This window comes from Triticum urartu, unplaced genomic scaffold, assembly GCF_003073215.2.
Source record: "Triticum urartu cultivar G1812 unplaced genomic scaffold, Tu2.1 TuUngrouped_contig_5868, whole genome shotgun sequence".
Lineage (NCBI taxonomy): Eukaryota > Viridiplantae > Streptophyta > Magnoliopsida > Poales > Poaceae > Triticum > Triticum urartu.
The window spans coordinates 1-20,517 of NW_024116578.1; the positions used below are offsets into that span (position 1 = coordinate 1).

At 44.1% G+C, this 20,517-nt stretch overlaps 1 protein-coding gene, 1 long non-coding RNA gene and 1 pseudogene across 4 annotated transcripts; 1 reads left to right on the forward strand and 2 right to left on the reverse strand.

The window, feature by feature from the left end:
• Window positions 1-3,866: 3,866 nt before the first annotated feature.
• On the reverse strand, window positions 3,867-9,440 carry LOC125529815. 2 transcript variants are annotated; one of them, XR_007292745.1, is made up of 5 exons: window positions 8,990-9,440; window positions 7,719-7,902; window positions 7,516-7,574; window positions 6,777-7,430; window positions 3,867-6,134 (listed from the first exon to the last, which is right to left on the reverse strand). It is a non-coding gene; the product is annotated as an uncharacterized LOC125529815 (long non-coding RNA). The 2 variants fall into 2 exon arrangements; XR_007292744.1 differs by lacking the exon at window positions 3,867-6,134 and having other exon boundaries at window positions 6,795-7,430; window positions 7,719-7,899; window positions 8,990-9,436.
• Window positions 9,441-15,047: 5,607 nt separating this feature from the next.
• On the forward strand, window positions 15,048-18,165 carry LOC125529816 (cullin-1-like). 2 transcript variants are annotated; one of them, XM_048694234.1, is made up of 8 exons: window positions 15,048-15,201; window positions 15,301-15,394; window positions 16,318-16,503; window positions 16,619-16,666; window positions 16,744-16,929; window positions 17,020-17,106; window positions 17,457-17,543; window positions 17,636-18,165. In XM_048694234.1, exons 1-8 carry the CDS (start codon window positions 15,074-15,076, stop codon window positions 17,720-17,722), a joined length of 903 nt encoding a protein of 300 aa, XP_048550191.1. In that variant the 5' UTR covers window positions 15,048-15,073; the 3' UTR covers window positions 17,723-18,165. The 2 variants fall into 2 exon arrangements, with proteins under 2 accessions (XP_048550191.1, XP_048550190.1); XM_048694233.1 differs by having other exon boundaries at window positions 15,048-15,394.
• Window positions 18,166-18,582: 417 nt separating this feature from the next.
• Window positions 18,583-20,160, reverse strand: LOC125529814 (annotated as a pseudogene).
• Window positions 20,161-20,517: the final 357 nt, after the last annotated feature.

Genomic DNA, 20,517 nt, shown 5'->3' on the forward strand with positions numbered 1-20,517 from the left:
CCAAGGTCTGCCCGACCGCTGCTGGCGGCGTGGCGGCGCAAGACGATGGCGGGGATGGACATTGCTCGTGATGGCACCGGAGGCCTATCTATTCGCCGCTCCAGTGCTCGGCTACGCAAGGGAGGAAGACGCAAGGCCATTCCAGCTGCCAAGGCGGTAGAACTGCTGGTTTGCCGTAACCTGGGCATTGTCTAGGATGGAGAGGATGTCACTGAACGGGCTCTGCTGCAGCTCTCGACCATGTTCAAGGAGCAGCTGCCCCTGGACGTGCTGGCGGCCTTGAGGGCCCTTTTCAAGGTCGATGATGTGCAGGCAACAGCGGCGGAGGACGCGCTCATCAACCACGGCAGCGCGGATGGCCTGGACCATGAGATGGTCTTTGGCGATGTGGCGAGGCAGGCACCAGAAGAATAATTGATGCTCCAGCTCTACGCCTGTGCAATTTAAGTTTCAAATGTTAGTTCTTCTTTGGTTAGCTTGTGTGCTCCCCAATGTTTGTTACCTCGGATGGGCATGTCCATCGAGGGTCGCTACTCTGTTCGTGGTTGCAGTGCTGACTGCTAGTTATTCCTGCCTTAGCTCTTGCCTATGTGTCTCCATGGTGCCAATATGTTAGAGCAACCTGTGAACATCCTAAGCTGGAACATCAGGGGATTAAATGATCCAGATCGTCGGGCTACGGTCAATGAAACTATTTCCGCATCATCGTGCCAAATCGTTTGCTTGCAAGAGTCTAAGCTTGAAAATATCGATTGCTACACAGCGGCCTTCCTGGGAGGGCAAAGGCTTAAAAGGTTTGCCCAAAGACCTGCCTCTGGAACTAGAGGAGGGATCCTGCTCCTTTGGGATGAGCTTGTCGTGGATGTGAGCAACATCACCCTCACGACGTTCTGCCTTTCAGCCATGATACATGTCAAGGGCACCGAGGTGCACTTCAAACTAACAACAGCCTATGGCCCGACCAAATGGGGTGATGTGGCTAGCCAATGGGGACTTCAACCAAATCATTCGTGCTAGCGACAAGAATAAAAGAAATGTTAATAGGAGCCGCATAAACCGCTTCCGGGCCGCCCTTAACACTTGTGAATTGCAAGAAATACATCTTCAAAATAGGCGTTTCACATGGAGTAATGAACGAGAAAACCTGACTTTGTGCAAGTTGGACACCTTCTTCTGCAATGTTGATTGGGATGTCCAATTCAGCACCCATGTTCTTTATGCTCTGTCTTCTTCTCTGTCGGACCACTGCCCCCTATTACTCGTAGACGACAGGGGGCCTCGGAGGCCTAGGGCTTTCAAATTTGAAAATGTTTGGACCTCTATGCCAGGCTTCTTTGAGGTGGTGGAGAAGGCCTGGAATGAGCCATCAAACCACACCGAGCCATATCACGTGCTCCACCACAAGCTCAAGAAAACTGCCCTTCGCCTGTCGGAATGGAGTAGAGGCCTATTCTCTAAGGCAAAGATCCACCTGCATGCCGCCCTGCTGGTGATCCTCTGGCTTGACCAAGCCCAAGAGGTGCGGACCCTTTCCGACGAGGAGAGCGACCTACGGACAAAGCTCAAGAGGAGGGTGGTTAGCCTTGCAGTAATTGAAAGGGCCCGCAAGAAACAATGCGCAAAACTGACCAACCTCAAGGAGGGTGATGCAAACACTAAATTTTTCCATCGACGGGTCAATGCTCGGAGACGGAAAAATCACATTCATAGGCTAAAGCACAATCAAGGGTGGGTCACTGAGCACGAGATGAAAGAGGAGATTATTCATGGACATTTCTCTAGCGTCATGGGGCAAGGGCCCCCCAGTGCGCTAGATCTCAACTGGGAGGAGCTAAATTTAGAGGAAACTGACTTGTCCACCTTGAACGACTGCATCACCGAGGAAGAGGTGAAGGAGGCCATTAACAAGATGCCAAAGGATAAAGCGCCCGGGCCGGACGGGTTCACCGGAATTTTTTTCAGTAAATGTTGGGGCACTATCAAAGGGGATGTGATGCGGGTGGTGCACCTCTTCCAGGACCTCCATGGAACCAACCTTCACTGGCTCAACTCGGCGAATGTGGTTTTGCTTCCCAAGAAGGATGGGGCGGAGGGCATTGCCGACTACAGACCGATTAGCCTCATACACGGGATTGCAAAAATTATTGCAAAGATTCTAGCGATCCGACTACGACCTCACATGGATGTTTTAGTTTCCAATGCCCAGAGTGCCTTCATCAAGCGAAGGAGCATCCACGACAACTTCATGTATGTACAGAATCTCGCACGCCGGCTACACAAAAGCAAGACTGCATCTCTCCTCTTCAAACTTGACATCCGCAAGGCTTTTGATTCGGTGCGTTGGGAGTATATCCTCGATCTCCTGCGTAGGAGGGGTTTCCCATGCAAGTTCCGCAATTGGGTGGCTGCTCTCCTAAACTCTTCATCATCCAGGATTCTCCTCAATGGGGTGCCCGGCCCCGCAATCTTCCACCGCTGCGGGTTCAGGCAAGGGGACCCCTTGTCACCTCTCCTATTTGTCATCTCTATCGACCCCCTTCAACAACTTCTCGAATTGGCTACAAGAAAGGGGCTACTCCACAAGATCCGGGGTAGAGGCACTATCATGCGAACCTCCCTATATGCGGATGATGCTGCGGTATTCATGGCGCCCATTAAGAGAGACATTGACAACCTCGCCACCATCCTCAAAGGCTTTGGGGAGGTCTCAGGCCTCCAAACCAACTTCAACAAGAGCTCGTTCATCCCAATCAAATGTGCACACCTAAACCTCGAGCATATCACCCAAAGCTTGCCGGCGGTGAGGGCTTCTTTTCCGATGAGATACTTGGGGCTTCCACTCTCGGTGTGGCAACTCAAGAAAGTGGACTTTCAATTCCTAGAGGACAAGGCGGCGGCCAAGCTCATCCCATGGGAGGGTAACAACATTACCACCCCCGAACATCCTACACAGCACAAACAAGATTGCGAGGGCATTCCTTTGGTCCAGCATGGACAGGACGACTGGTGCCAAGTGCAAGGTCAACTGGGACGTGGTCTGCCGACCTTTTGAGAGGGGAGGACTCGGAGTACTGAACACAACAAAATTTGCAAGAGCCCTAAGACTGAGATGGCCTTGGTTCGAGTGGAAGGAACCAACGAGAATGTGGGTCGGCATGGGAAATCCTTGCGACGAGATGGACCTCAACCTCTTCTACGCATGAACAACAATCACGGTTGGTAATGGGGCGAGGACCCCCTTTTGGGAAGCTCCATGGGTTCAAGACCGGAAGCCTAAGGAAATCGCGCCTCTTATCTTCGAGGCATCCTCGAGGAAAAATTGGAAAGTCAAGGATGCGCTCCTCAATGATGCATGGATCTCCAAGATTAAGATCACGATAAGCTTCACCGTCGAGCACATTAGGCAATTCATAAACCTTTGGACTCTCATCAATGGCTTTCATCTTGTGGAGCACGTCGAGGATGAAATCATCTGGAAGCACACTGAGAACGGACAATACTCGTCGGCAAGCGCTTACTTGGCACAATTCATGGGCTCTACACACTCTCCGATGCCACAGGCGGTGTGGAAAGCCTGGGCGCCGCCTAAAGTGAAGTTCTTTGCGTGGTTGGCTATCCAAGATAGGATTTGGACAGCTGACAGACTGGCAAAGCGGGGGTGGCCAAATTGCGACCTTTGCCCCCTATGCAAGCGTGTGCAAGAGTCCGACGCCCACCTCTTCTACAAATGTAGATTCACCATTCGCCTTTGGAATTTGGTCAATGAATGGCTACACCTTGAGCACCTTGACACTTCTACATGGCATCTTGAGCAATCTGTCAAAGATTGGTGGGTCAACCGCTACCACATCTCCCCGCCAGTCTTCCGCAACAAGTCCTCTCTGCCAACAATCTTGCTCAACAACATCAAGCTTGAAGCTAAACTCTGGGTCGCCGCAGGCGCAAAAAAGTTAGGGACCATCATTCCAGGAGAGTAAAATCCTTGTAGTTGGGGGCCTGTAACAAAACATTCTTCTCCTTCTTAATTAATATATGCGGCAAATCTTTTGCCCGTTTCAAAAAAAAAACTATCCCGGCACCATTTACTATTACAGTATTTTATTTTGCCCTTTTTGTCTGAATTCTCCCTCATAGCATCTTTACTGCCTGAAATCGTAGCACCAACTATTTTACTTTGTCTATGAACCACAGTGGTGAAGGTTCAAAGGTCGTTAATCATTATCCATGCAACATTTTCTTATAATATGTCGAATGATAAGGGAAAAAGCTACCTGTATTCTCTAACAAATTGTGGAGACATAATGTCTTAATTGATGATTTGAAGCTGACCATCTTGTAATCTTAATTGTTGTTGTGGAACAGTCATACAGAATGTTCATATGTGAAGCGTCCACCCAATCAGCTACAATGCTTCCCACAGCCGGTACCATGACAGCATTGGAGCCACAGGAGCATGTGGGAACATCAAATGGTATTACCCTTTCACACGGCGTTTCTACCATTGAAGTATGGTCATCTATACATCTAGATTTATTAAGTCTAACCATGTACTAGGTATATTGCTTCAATGTGAGTCTTGGATTTAACAAATTACACACTGGCCATGCAGAAAACCCTACAGCACCTCAAGGAGCACCGAGTGGTGCTGAACATATTGCTTCCCATGCAAGCGTTAAAGAAGACAAAAATCAACAAAGACGGAACCGTGATAAAGCAAGGAGAGATAGCCTAACACCCGAGCAAAGGGAAGAAGTGAATGCACGTCGAAGAGCATCTAGAAAAAATAAAACTATTGAAGATAGGAATGCAAGCCAAAGGGCTGTCAGACAAAATCTGACAACCAAGGAGAGGCAAGAGATGAATGCCCGTAGAAGGGCAGCGAGTAAAAATATACCAGTTGAGCAGAGGCAAGAGATGAACGCCCGTCGAAGAGCACGCAGGCAGAGCATACCACCGGATGAGAGGAAGGCATTGCGGGCTCAGCGAAACGCGGACCTTGCAGCTAAGCGGAAGACCCCGTGCGCTGAATGCATCGCAATGCCTTGCCCATATGCATATCTCTAATGCGTCACCATGTGCTGTTACTGAAGTTCTCATGTGTCCAGTCTATATTTGCCAGTTACTTGTTAATCATGCTTTCCAGAATTTAGCGTGCGATTGCTATTCTATCAGTCCTCTATGGAGGCAATTATCAAATGAAAGTTATACATATGTACTTGCAGATAAAGTTATGTCTAGCATAGTCTGTCTGAAAGTTCATGAGCTACGACTTAAATGGGTTCCTGAGCTATGACTTAAATGGGTTACAAATTATTATCCTATACCTAAATCAGAGGCCCGTAGTTCTGAACTAACTCTCCTATACCTAAGTCAATGGCCCATAGTTCTAAGCTAATTGTTCTGCACCAATTTCCAACTGTACAACTCAGATCTGCAGCAACTGATCATTGGGAGCTCTACCTCTACTATGATGACCGAGAAAATCAAGTCTTCTTCCATGAACTGAAGCCAACTTAATCAAATTGTTATGAAAAATTTAAATTTATAGCTCGGTCCACTTTTCCTACCCATCATCACCGCACGTGCTTGCAGCAGATTGAGCGACAAGAGGACTGGTCGCCCCAGAACAAGATTCCTCACATTCGCTCATTAAGATACTCGATTTGTTATATAAAAAGTTCTATCCATTGTAGTGAAACCAATTTAATCAATTTATAGTTGACACTGATTTTCTTGTTATTGGCCATGGCTTGAATCGTGATCAAATTATCCCTATGCACTAAAGTCAATTTAATCAATTTCATAGTTGACAGACACTAATTTTTAATTTTTACTATAACTTGTTATTGGCCATGGATTGAATAGAATAACTATCATATTATCTCTACGCCCACAAGCATAGTTCATGCTCCTAGGAAACAAGCAAAAACTGAAGCTCACGAGAGGAACAAAGAAAAATGAGAATTTACCTGTGTGGTTCTATCATGTCTCATGTGGAGGTACATCTGAATGTCCTTGCGAGTGAAAGAAGGCACCGCGGGAGCACTCCATCGGGAGCCTGCAGAGTCCGGGTCTGCCGCCTCCGACTATGTGCATATGTACCAGGACGTACACTAATATGAAAATGCTTGTGTCTAACTAGACAATAAATAATCCAGCAACAATCATTATTGGCAAAATTCAAGCTAGGAAGGAACATGACAGAGAGGCAAAAGTAACTTTTCAAAAGAAAAAAAAGGGATATTGTGAGGTTAAATAGATTTCACATTGAAAGCCACATTAAGAAGATCTACCTTATGAGGATTTCACATATGTCCATTTCAATGATATAATAAATAAATTTCACATATGTGCATTTCACACTGATAGGCCCATCTATCTTATGAGGATGGATTTCAAAAATTGCATAGGTTGGTCTGGAGAGAGAAATGGCGAGGAAAACGTGAAGTAACCAAAGTATCAAGAAGTATTGTGAGTACCCCTAGGTATGAACATCTCCAGGCCTTTCTCTTCTATCTAAAGCTGTAAGAATTATTAGATTCTGCTTATGCTTCACAAACTTATTACTCTTCTGACCTTGGGCTCTTCATTTCCGCGACAACCTATCCTGGATTATTTTCATATTTAACTAACATCCATTAACAGTACAAAATCTGAAATCTAAAGAGTCGATTGCAGTAGTGCATCTGTTCTTCCCCAATAGAAAAAAAAGGAGACACAGAACAGACAAAACAAAAACAAATGGATGCAGAAAAAAACACTTAAAAAAGACTAACCGTCATTCAGTACGAGCAAAAGTCAAACACCTTTGGTATCCTGCCCGTTACTCTGCCAGAAATCACATACTTGATGATGCCAGTAAGTATACAATCATACACAAGCGCATAGAAATCAAAACCACTTGTGTGCTTTGAATCAACAAGCAAGGACAAAAACTCAGTGTGAATCTGATCCCTGGAAGATGGAAAAAGGAAGCACGACATTGCGATCACCATGAAGCATATGAAAGTGTCTTCCTCACTGAGGAAATCAGAAGATATGAGCATGTCTCCAAAGAAAGTATTGTTTGGCATCTTCGTCAAGCTGAACCGAGGCAAAATGAAGTTCCTCACACTATCCTTGTCTTGTGTCGCTAAATCACCACAGTTTGGCAGGCCCAGCACACAATGAACTGAATCCTTTGAGATAGAAATGATCTTCTTATTAGCAACAATGATTTGAGATGACATTGTGTCTACACATTCGACAATCCAGCGGACAAATCTTTACGGGATATCAGTTTTCTTAAATTTCAGAAGAGGCTCGAACCCGTATTCTGAGATCATATCCTTCCAACCACTGGACATATGCCTCAAGATATCTGCAAAGTATTTTGTGGAAAACACACTGAACACATGCCTCCCTGCCCCCATAACCTTTTGCCTCTTATCCTGCAATGTCAGGTGTAACTAACATAAAAAGAATGAAAGCGAAGAGGAAAAAAGGACCAAAGAAGAGGACAAAAAAGTGTAATACCTCAGTTTCGAGGTCGACATTCTTGCAGAATTTTGAAAAATCTTGAGTGATTTGATTGCCTGTTAGATGACATATGAAAAAGATGTTTATATCAGATAATTTCGCAATGGAAAGAAAAAAGAGATTAAAAAATATGTGCATACCATAGGTCTAGAAAAAAAATAGAAAAGAAGAGAAAGCACATGAGAGAAAGAGATGGATACCTCCTTTCTAAAAAACCAAATAAAGCATCTTCTAATAACTTCTTCCTCGTCGAAACAGATTCTTCATCACTAGATGCAATGCTCTCATCGCAACTCTCAGTGTTTCGCGAACCGTCATCAGGGTCGTAGTTGGGTTCATGGCATCCACTCATTGATCTCTGCCCCTCAAGAATCCCCAACCCTGCTGTTGAAAAAGTAAAAAAATGAAAGCAAACTGAAAAACTCCACATAGCTGACAAGAGAAAAGGCTACAAGCTGTAAAATATGTTGAAAAAACACGGATGGGTATTTCCCCCATTTTGCAAACATAGCTTCAACAGCCGCCGCCTCGGTGCAAAAGAAAAATTTGTTAGATGGACAGTGCCGTTTTCATCGAGTATGTATGAGGAACTTTCCCCTTGGACATTGCTTTACAAAATCAGAAAATAAATGCCGGCATGGTGCGCGCTGATCATTGTTACTTGGGAATTAATGACTTGGTAAAACTAGCTAACTATCCTACCCTAAACGTTAACTGAAGAAAGCAGCACCTACTGGAACCTGAAAAAGACACTTACTGAAGATGTTCCCTACATGCTGGATTCTCTCTCTTCCCATCCCCACCCCCACCCCCACCTCCATCACTAAAATGTTGCGTGTTACACAATCTGCACCTTAATTTCGAAACCTCAGTCTGAGAGAAACACTGAATAAACTTACACCTTCCACGGAAACTACAACCATAACTGAATAAAATGACACCTAACACTGAAACGGCTGAGAGAGAGAGAGATGCCTGGCTGTTCAGAAATCACGGAAACGCTAAGAACAAAATACAACACTACGAACTACTACCAAAATCCTGAACAACCACGTACAAAGTACTAACAAAACTGAATGGCACATCTGCCCAACACATACATGCGCACAAAACCGCCCATACGCTAGGCCCAACCCACTTTGTGTGTGGATCCTTAGTACATATAAGTATACTCATATCAATTTTCATCACCAAAACGTCCATAATCTGAAGAAAAAAAGGGGAAACATGCTGAGGGCAAATCCCCCAAATTTTTGTATCCGCGAAATCGAGCGGCATAAAAGTATCTGCTGAACTAATAACCCGGACATTACTATGATTCTCATCAAATTAGTCTGAAACACGATGAAAAAACAACCCCCGCACATCAAGGGATCTGCGCGCATGGCGCGCGGGGATGAACACAGAGCTGCACGACTGGAATAACTAGAAATCAGAGTTGTAGAGAGGGGAAAGGGATAACTAGCCATACCTCCCGCGCGAACGGCGCCGACGAACGGTTGCGACATCACCGGCGAAACCCTGCTGGTGGCGGGACCAGCAAAAAATCTTCGCCGCCCTCCTCTCAGTACCTCCCTCTCTCCTTCCCCCTGCTCCTCCATGACAGCGGCTCCCCTTCACAGGGCTGTGCTGCGGCAGCTTCCCGCGCTCCATGACCTCCAGCTAACCCCTTGCTGCTACTCCCGGACGGCGGTGACCCCCCTCCACCGCCACCGCCTCCGCCTCTCCTCCCCTTCCCTTCTCTCTCTGATACAAAATGATTACTGGGCCGCCGACCACCACCCAAAAAATAATTAAAAATCGTGTGGGTGAAAACAGATTGTAAGATTGTTCTTAAAAAACGAATCCGGGTGTGGGTGCGGAGCAATATAGCCACCCGAAGAGAGAAACAACTGAGAACCGACACGCGCCACACAGGGATAGAAGGCAACGAGCGAATAAACCAAAGAGAAAAGTCTGGAAAAACAAAACCCTTCACGAACTCTTAATTCTAAATTAGGACCCTGTATTTATCAATTCTGATCAATCCCGTCTTTAGACCTGTTTGTCACACCAGGAAAAGGGTCAATCCCGAACGGGATGCTCACGTGTCATCTACATCTTCTTCTTCACTCTCACTCTCTCTCTCACTCGCATGCCCGTGCAAGTCCAAGAATATGCGGACAACATTACTAACTTGTCGCAGACTCGCAGATAATAACTATGTTACTTAGTAGTGGTTGTCTCTCCGTGGTTGTCTCTCCATGGCATGGTGGAAAAAGAGATTAGCATGCTTGACGTTGTGAATATTCATGGCGTACATGTTTGGGCCCTTCAAGTGGGGAGAAGATGTGTGTGACAAGTGACCCCGCTTAGTCAGTGAGAGAAGTTATGATCCACTAGGGATTATCTGTTTCTCAGCGCCCCAAACTGGTCTACGTCAGTAGAAGCTCGGGATTGACTGGGATCGATAAGTACGGAGTGCTAATTTCAGGGATTGAAATTTCATGATTTAATTCAAACGGGCTCTACGAGTTTAAGGTCTTTTTATTAGATTATTCTCTAAACGAAACAGCGTTACGATTTGTGCAGATCCGACAGTCACAAAAAAGGCCTGAAAAATTGAAAATAAATGACTGAAAATTAGAAAAAAAAAATTGTTCTTTTATACATGTGAAATTTGACATGCATTATGTTTATAGATGCAACCACACAAAACTAAAAAGGCCCGTGACAACTCACGGGCATTCTACTAGTACCTATCTATGTGCCAGTGCGACTTCCAGTGCAGCTTCTCCATGCGGTTAACCGATGGTGCATGGTTGTGCTTTGTTTTGTGTTCACATATGTACCACCCCTTATAATCTGATCTAAGCACCTGCATCAATGCGCCGCATCCACACCTTGTCGAGCGGCTTTTTGATTGCAACGGCTTGCCCTCACACTGATAGTAACTTTTTTCAACTGTTTAGCGAATCTCAGAATCCGTAGTATCGTTTGTTGTCAGAAGAATTTAGTTGGACATGATCTGTTTCCAAATGTGAAATCTCTTGTTTGGTCATGTATTTGTGTTGCTTTTGCTTGGTGTATCACCTAATATGCAGCCCCCCCCCCCCCTCAAAAAAAACCCCAAATTGTAGTTTTCCCTTTGAGTAAGGTTCGCTTAATGTGGAGTTTTCTGCTTCAGGTTAAGAAAAGTTAAGTAATAGTTCTTAAAAAGGGGGGGGGATGCAAACCTAAGAAATCATTATCATCTAAACAAAAGAAATTGATACAATGGAATACATATGTGAATGAGAAAGTTGATCATGTATTTTATAAGACGTTGAACAAGTATTTGAAGAAACGATGAAATAAATATTAAAAAATGTTGAACAACAATTTGAAAAAAATGTTGAACAAGTAATTTTGAAAAAAATGCTGAAATAAGTATTAGAAAACATTGACCCAGAGATATGAAAAAAAATGATGAACAAGAAATTTGAAAATGTTTAATAAGAATTTAAAACTGTTGAACATGTATTAAAAAATCTTGACGAGTGTATGGGAAATGTTAAACTAGAATTTGAAAATTGCTGAATAAAGTAGTTGAAAAGTTGAAGACATACTAAAAAAATGCGGAACGAATATATAAAAATGTCGACCAAGTATTTTGAAAAAATGTTGAATAAAGTATCAAAGTGTTGAACAAGTTTGTGAAAAATATTGAATAAACGTTTGGATTACGTTGCACGTGTATACCCAAAAATGTTGATCGCTTATTAAAAAATGTTTTTCACGTATGGAAAGAAGTATAATGAAAAACGAAAGGAAAAAATGTTTTTCGCGTATGGGAAGAAGTATAATGAAAAATGAAAGAAAAAATAAATAAAAACCAAGTGAAAAAAGGAGAAAACCGAAATATAATGTTGAATAAGAGAAATTCAAGGAAAAATAAGAAAACCAAACATGTTGACCGAGTCAATTCCGTGCCGTGTACATGAGGCAGGGACTGTTGCGCGCGTGAACGAGACATGCAGGTGTGCTGCATCTCTTGTGCCTGCTATGCAGCTGTGCTGCACTCGTGTGCCTGCTAGTGTACGTGAGCCAGCAGTGATTATTTAATACTAGCAAATACGGGCACTGTACACCAGACTATTCTATGAATACAGTCGCTATACAGTAGCTTTATGCACGCTGGGCATCGATCACGCCGAGCATTGACGGGGCTGATTCCGGCCTGCAGGGTGCTCGGCCACCAAACACTATTTTCGCATTGTGAGCCATTGCTTAGGTATAATAGAAAGTGTGCATTGGTGTTCGGGAAAATAATAAGTTAACCACTATGATCTTTTATAATATTATGTTTAGTGTCACTACTATCTAGGTTCTGGATGGTCTCCATGCTGATGGGTCTTCACAATTTGCAACATCGTAACTGAGTTTTTTCATTAGAAATTTTGTTTTATCAAGGATCTCTATTTACTTTCCTTACTTGTATCATCCGAAGTTCGGAACTGATGAACTGATGTTAGATTTGTTAATTCAACATAATGATTGGATTCATTTGTGCAATGTCTGCTCCCCTAATCTTATTAAGTGTTGGCACTAAAAAGGCAAAGCATTGTGTAGTCATTCATCACGCACCACGCCTTGAAAACATTGATGTTTTAGCCCCTATGACAAAGTTGTGACCTTGTGGAACAGAGTCTGCTACAATCAAGAGACGAATGCCATAATTTTAACCTGGCCGTAGCGTAATTTTGGGCCAGGGATTTAATCTTAAAATATCCCATTTCAAAGTCAAAACAATCGGGACTTTTCGGAAATTGAATGCAGTTACTAATTCATGATCTAGCATGTACAGAATAAAACCTTCATTCTCGATTCTACGAGATTTTTTTATGAAAGTGTTTCATTTGCTCCTCTTTAATGGAAGTTTCATTTTCTCATAATGTATCCTAATTTCTGGCCTAATTCTTCTCCGGATGATTGATTCAATCTCTGATCAAAAAGATAGACCTCATCGGATCCTTACGTGCAATCTTGTTTTTGCTTCATTCTTTTGGCCCTCAACATGTGCTTGATGTTGTCTTTCAGTAGGCTGCAACACGTGTTGTGTGGCTGACTCGGCATCATCCGGAGCAGCGTGAGATGTCCAAATGTGACTCATGCATTCCACAATTTTATTCTATTGTTTTTCTGAATCTATATTCAGTATCCTCATTTTTATTTCCTTCCCTAAATGCTCCTTTCTTTATTTCCTAGGACAACTCCTTGATACCCAATGAAACCAAGGTGGGACTAAAGTAAACCAATATTTGCATCTACTATCCAAACCGATATAGAGATCTACAGTCATGGTATTTCATTCGGTCTTAACATTGAGATCATTGTCGTGTCTTGGTAACCATCATGATGTACAGTCTCGGTGATGTTAGCCAACAATACCAGCATCCATCGGAAATCTGGAACTATGTATCAACATGTTGTACATGTGCATGCCTGTAAGACAAATAACTCATGGGCTTCTTACCTGTTTGTTTCCGATCATTCTTCCCTTCGACTTCAATTTGGAATATTGAGGGCCTAACAAATCAGAAGCATTTTAATTCCTCTCATCAATCAGCTTATGTGCTAACTGCCTAGCAGCGGTGTTGCGAGAGCACATGCACACGATGTCAGACCCTGGCTTGCAAGACCATGCCCCTCGCCGACCTCCATATCCCCTCCTACTCCGTCAGCGATGGCGACTACCAGAGTCCAACACTGGGGGCTGGCGGCGCATGGTGAGTCGGCGTGGGGCATGGCAGGAGGTCACAACGCGCTGGATAAAGAAAATAAAATGAGACCAATTCAAGGGCTAACCCTTGTTGGCTTTTCTTTATAGAAGAAATTCCGTGAGCACCGCACGTTCGTGCCGGGACTCGAACTCGGGTGGGCTGGCAGCAACCTCAGCTGCCCAGCCAACGGGTTGACGCCCCGTCCTGACGACGCGCTGGATAGGGAGATGGGATTGGGAGCATGGTCCTGCAGGTGTTTTTCTTTCTTTTTCTCGCGCAAACTGATTCGGTTGATTTATCATGAGGATTGCGGGTTGAATACGCAAAAACACATGGATCTTTCTGCAAAATTGCCAACAACATACGAGCAGCAGTGACAGCCGTTTTATTATTAAATTAAAATTAAAAAATTAAAAATTATTAGGTAAGGAGTAAAGACTAAATCATAAATATTATATTAATAATAATTATATATATATATATATATAGGTCCAGAAGTTATTAAAAAGGAGCGCACCAAAGTGCCAAACCCCTCGAAAAAGCTGAAACCCCTCTTGATTCCGCTTTTCCGTATCCGATCGATTCGTGCTCCGTTCCGAGCAGTCTGTTCGCTCCGCCGTGGGTCGGGAATCCGAATCCATCTGCCTGGTCCGTCCTCGAATGCGTCCGTCCCCGTCGGTCTGTTGCGAATCCCGTCGCCTGCTCGCCGTCGCTGCCTTGCTGAATGCCGCCGCTGCCGTAGGGTTTAGTTTTTTTTTCCTTTCGCCGCGGCGAGACCGACGGGGTCATCGAACCCTCGCCGCCGCGCGGCCTCTCCCCTCCCAGGCCTCCTCCGTCGAAGCACGGAAGCGGTTCTATCGTGTGGTCGCTGTTCCTCCCCTCTGGCCCGCTCTACCGGACTGGTGTGGAGTGGGGAGTGGGGAGGGGAGATTCACCCATCTAGGTTTGAATTTTCCTTAGTAGCGACTAACCCTAACTTGCTCGAATTGTAAATAGGTTTATCCTGGTATTTTCCTATTTTCCTTGCTGGGAGCAATACTAGTGCTAATCCAAGGTGGGATGTTTAACTGAGGCCTCATGCTTCCTTGTTAGATCGACCCTGTTCGTGCTTTCTTGATACATGTCTTGTTAGATCCACCCTGTGCGCGCCTTCTCGATGCATGTAGTATTGTTCTGTTACTACAAATTAACAGTGAATGCTGAACTTTGGTTAAATTCTCTTCCTTAATTTGTGCTTGTATAGTTGTATTAAGCACACCCGTTCATCTTATTTTGGATATGAGTAGGCTTTCTATTGTGAATTGAGTGTCACTCATTTGGTGGGGACGCTTGAACGCTAACCTGCCCACCAGGGTTTGACTGCCATTAGCAGAATTTATTTGGTGGGGTGCCTGGTGTCTCGTATGTTCTTGTACAAACAATCCAACAAGTGCTAGTGCCTTGTGGCCGAGTCTTCTTTCATATATACAAATAGGCTTTCTGTTTTGCATCATATGTTTATAGTTAAATATGGAAGACTTGAATGTTGAAATGCGTAGACAAAGTTTCAAATCTCCTTGCAGAAGTTGCGGCCTAGTTTCCTAAATGGCGCATGAAGGCTTCTGGAACATTGTATATTAGTGAAATTAGGAGTATTGTTTGTATGGTATCGTAGGCCTTTATCGAGTTTGTATATCCAACTATGTTGGGTGATATTATTAATACCAGAAATTGATGCCTTTTACATAGTAAACAATTGTTAGATATCCAACATAATAGTTCTTCTTACAGATATTTCCATTGCTTCAGTTCACTGCAGGAGCAAAGCAGTAAAAATGAATGTGCACCTCAGCTTTGAGGATGGCTGGAAGGTCCTGGAGCAGGGCATTGTGACATGTTCAAAGATTTTGGAGGGATCCACTGGTACAAGGCCTACTGTTGCTGAGTACATGAATTGCTATGAGTATGATTCTATCATTATCACGTGTAATATGTATATCTTAACTATTACCAGTGAAGCACTTAAATTTGTTGCACATGATATGTCCATATACTTTTCCAGCTGTGCTTATAGAATGGCGGTGCAGACAACCAGCTATTGTGAAGAGATGTACAATGGTTACAAGGCTACACTTGCAGAATCTGTTCGTGCACTGGTACTATGTCGGCCTTTCATTCCATTTCACAGTTTTCTATTGCCGAGTCAGTATTTGTAGTTCTAACCAATCGATGCATTTAAGAGTGAGGAATTGATAAATGAAATCTTGTTTTTTAACTACTGACTTTTGTTTCCTCTGTTAGATCATATCTGCTGACCTAGTATTGGAAAACTTATTTAGGCATGGACGCATGTTTCTCCAGATCTCAGTGTTGGACGGCTTATGTCCATACTATCATAACATTCACAAAAGTTTAGTATCATAGTGTTGTGTCATCTTGAACCAAGTTACAAACCAGATAATGTGAGAACAGATTATCTTTGACATATTGTGTAGGATTTCTTGTTGTAAAAGGAAACTTGGAACTAATTTATTTGCATTTGAAAACTAAGTAGAATATTGTGATTTATGTTGACATAGCTATTTCACAGCACTTCCTGCGTTCTCGTGATAGTTCTTAACTAAAGCACCAAAAACAAACTAATGAAAGTGCTGCTGCTACGCTTTTCAGACTACAGGACAGCAGGTTTGATATCATACTTGCACATTCTTGCATGCATATGTAATTTCCATGATATCATACTCCCTCCATCCATATATATAGGGCCTAATGTGTTTTTCGAGATTGCCTTTGACTATTGATAAGATTGACACTATACGAGATGTATAATGTGAAAATTATATCACTGGAAGCTCCTTTCACGTATGAATTTGACGGTATGCTTTGTGTAACTTGCATGTCAGATATTATTGCTCTAAAGTTAGCCTCGTAAAACGCATTAGGCCCTATATATATGGATAGAGGGAGTATATAATTTCCATGTATCTCTTTGCTTTGGATGTTGAAGAAATGCCTTTGTTAGCATCAAAGATATGCATCATTCTTCCCTCTGTTGACTTTTTTCTGCTTATGTACTTAGGTTTGCCCCCATCTGATGCACCAGAGAGACGGCTACCTTTTGAGACAGCTTGCGAAAATGTGGTCTAACTATTGTATCATGGTTAAATGTGTATCTGGCTTCTTCAACTATTTGGACCGTTGCTTTGTTGAGCAAAGAAAGCTACCTTGTCTTGAAGACACTGCTGCCACTTCTTTTTTCTCTACAGTAAGTGACTAAGTGTTGTGCGAGAAATATTTTTGTTTTTACATCTGTTTGTTTTTATTACATGTTTCTTACACATTTTCTACCTAATATTTATGGACTTTTTCCCTTTTGCTAGGTCTTTTCCTTCTTCAGTCATGAAGTATCAGACGCTCTGCTGACTTCGGTAATTCTTAGATAGCTATTTTTGCCTGGTTGTTGTTAAAAGCATTTTCTTCTGTACATAACAATTGATTGATCCAGATTCGCCAAGAGCGTGATGGAATCAATGCTGATATGGACATCTTGATGGGCATTATGCGTGGCATATGTCGCTCTGAAGTCAAATCCTTCATGAAAAATGCTGTTGTTCAAGATACATATGCTTACTACTCCAGGAAAAGTTCTGAATGGATTGTTCAGTACCCTCTACAAGATTACCTTGCCAAGGTCAGTAATTTAATCTTAACTAATGGGTCAGTAGGTGTTATTTATTTCTTTTTAGTTTCTTAACACTGTTTATATGTGTGATATCTGTAGGTTCAGGATTGTATGGAGAAGGAAACCATGAGATTGATGAGCTATCTGAGTATTGCTGAGGGTGATAGCACAGAGCTCTGTTTGAAGGTTCTCTTTAATTAAGAAAAAATAAATATGTTTTCACTTTGCAGCTTGAACATGTCTGCCTTCTTCCAGTAGTAGTATGTAGGGTTGGTACCTCTTCTGTTGTGTTATTTGATGATTCATATTCGGTTTCCAATATCTGTGTCCTGGACATTTGGTTCCTAGTATTTTGGTCCTGCTTCTAAAATGCCCAAATAAGATGTTAGTATGAAAGTAAAATACGTTATTATGATTGGCTCAATTAGCAAATGTCTTAATTGTCTTCGACCACAGAAATTCAACTGCTTGAATCATGCAAAATGCTATTTCCTGACATATTTCTGATCCTTCTACTGCCTCCACTCCTGTTGCAGGTTGTTAGTGCTCCATTGATGCAAACTTATGACAGCTATGCAAGAGAGAAACAGATTGGTGGCCAACTTTTGCTTCAAACATACAAGGTGAACTCAGTTGCACTCGCATCATCGTTTGATACTACATAATTTGTTTTTCCTTTCTGGATTACGACTAACCATTCCATTACTCATATCAGACTGTAGAGGATGATCTGCTGGCCAGATGCAATCGCTTGACAATTGACAGCGGTGTGGACAACAGTTCTGGCAGTTACATGGAGTAGAAAGGAAATGTTCTTCAGCTAACATTCATCGATAACCAAGCTTACATACAGGAAGGGGTTCTAGAACATGGCCTACATCTGGAGGAATTTTTTGTGCGGTTCGGTTTTTGGTACCAAAGCAGAGCTCGTGTACTGTGGATTTTGTTGGCGAGGTTTGGCTAGATTAAACGCTATACTGAATCTGCAGGGGATACCTCTTTAGGGCCGCCTCCTACCCCATTATGGTTAACAGCATTTGAAATGTACATGATGGCGGGTCAATTTATGCCAATGGCAGTTTATTTTGATTGTCATCTAGCGAACATTAGGCCGGTCAGCACCTAGCACTCTTAGTGGCTGGACATGGAGTATGTCATGACACCAGAATGATTGGTGCATTGCCTGTGCCTTTGGCGTGCTTCTGATGCTGTCTATGGTTTAATCTTATCTATGACTTGATGCTACTTATCTGTGTTTGTGTGCTTGCCTGCATCGCTAAACTGTAGATTAGATGGGTTTATGTTTGTTCCTGGTTTAATTTGCCGGTAAGGTTGCAAAGTTGCTATTATGACCTAGAGCCAGTGTGTGGTAATTGTTTGCATTTTTAGATTCTATAAACTCAGCTTGCATTATGAATGCTTCATGGATCCTATACCTGCTTGTGGCCTGATTTTGAGTGATTCTCACAGCATAATCGTATGTGAATCTCATTTTTTGGGAAGTGCTGAAACTATTTCAGCAACATTCGAAGAGGGTACTTGGCCATAGTATTTATCCTTTGCATTCTCTTACTTTCTAGTGATGGATAAAGGGTTTTCTCTCCAATTGATTGAAAGAATAACCAGTTTGAAGTCCCTTTATCTGTACCTTTGAAGTGAATATCAGCTTCCGATTGATGGAGAGTATAAATCAGCCTGGAAAGACGATAGAACACACACTTTTAATTGGCAAATTGTACATTACTGCCAAGCGTATTCAGGAGCAGCAGATGCACCATGAATCTTAATTACTTGGCATTACTGCACACAAGCATGATATAGGATTGTACTTCTGGCGGTCTAGTTGGTCTTGTGAAATGCAGTGCCTTCTTGCCCTGGAGTTTGTTGGATGTAGTGATGGCTGTACTCACCGTGGTTGTACCTCCGGTACCAGCATGGCTCGCCGTCGGCAACGAGCTCTGGCAGTGGGTCGAGCTCGACGTCGTAGGTTCGCCGTCGGCAACGAGCTCGACGTCGTAGGTCGGCGCATAGAAGGACAAGATGGACAGCTGGTTCTTCTCGCTGTCGGTCACTGCCCGGAGCTCGACGCTTTTGTACCTGCCGTTCGTGAGCACCTCAGAGCGAGTCGCCCAGGTTGACTACAAGGGCGTGCAGGACGGGGTGGACGGGCAGGCAGGTGCAGCCATTGACCACCTGCAGTCCTGTGCGTCCAGCATCCTGCTGGAGCACGGTGACCGTGCTTCCGTCGGAGCACGCACCGAGCCCCAGCACCAGGTCCGGCCGCGGGCACGGTGCGTACAAGTTCATCGGCACCGCGTCGCCGAACATGACCGTGAGCGTTCTTGGCGCCAGGGCTAACGTCTCGGCGATGTTCCCCAGGAGGCATAGGCAGAGCGCCCTGATCTCGGCAGAGTACCTTTTGAGCGTGCTGGCGTGCAGCGACGGGCGCGGCGACAGGGAGTTCTCGCCTTCTCGGCCATGGCGGCGCTACCGGCTAGAGGGAAATATTTATGTGGCTTGATACAATATATTCAAAGCCATTCAATAGTTTTCAGGATTATTGGATTCATATTTTATACATAGTAAAAATAAATCCAATTCAAATAGTTACTGATTTAATTCAAAGTCCTAAAAATAAATACTTTTAAGCCTCTAAAAATATTGGTTTGTGTTTTTGCCCTGGACAGTATTTTCAAGGTTTAACATTAACATTTTCTTGGGATCATTTGAGGAGATTTTTAGTTTTATCATTTAAAAAATGATTTCTGAGGCTTTGGAAATTTCGTCAATTCAAATTCCTTTGAATTGAAACATGATGCATGGATGCTCACTGATGCAACTAATTACAAAAAAAATGTCTAGGGCTGTGACAGAAAGCTTGGGCTGCCAGATGAAGGCCAGCGACAGGGCGAGCACCAGCGTTTTCCACCAGTCGGGCTTCTGGTGGTCGTCGAAGGCGATGGCGTGGCCTTAGCCCTGGATGCCGCCCGGCACCAGCACCAGCATGTAGAACTCCCTCGCCAGCCTCTCCATCTCGTCCAGCAGCTCGCCGTCGATGCCATGGTTCACCACCTACATGGGCGCGCGCACACACAACTGACTTTACAGTTATAGACGATTGATGAAGTGTTTAAGTGGGCAGTTGGTGCAGCGGACCTGGAAGAAGCCCCACTCCTCGCAGGCTCGCCTGTGCTTGCCCAGCTCAGCCCCGCCACCGCGCCGAAGCTTGCCATCGTCTTCCTGTCCGTGCCCGTAACATGGAAGACCAGACACAACCCACAAAACTAGAACATGGCATGTGCCCGTAACAAAAACCGAAGACCCAGGAACTTCAAAACACGATCATCAGGGCATCTCCAGCCGCGCCCCCAACAGGCCCTTCCCAGACGTTTTTGCCGCGCCGGCGCCAAAAAAACGGTCCAGTCGCGCTCCCAGAAGCCCGTTTTCCGCCGGCTCAAGCCAAAACTGGTGCCGACGGACCCAGGCCGAACCCGGCGCCCTGAGGGGCGCTTGGGGAGCCGGCACAAGCGAAAAAGGCGCGTGGGTCCGCCCTGGCGGCGTCCCGAGGGCCTTTTCCCGCCGCTTCTTGATGCTTTT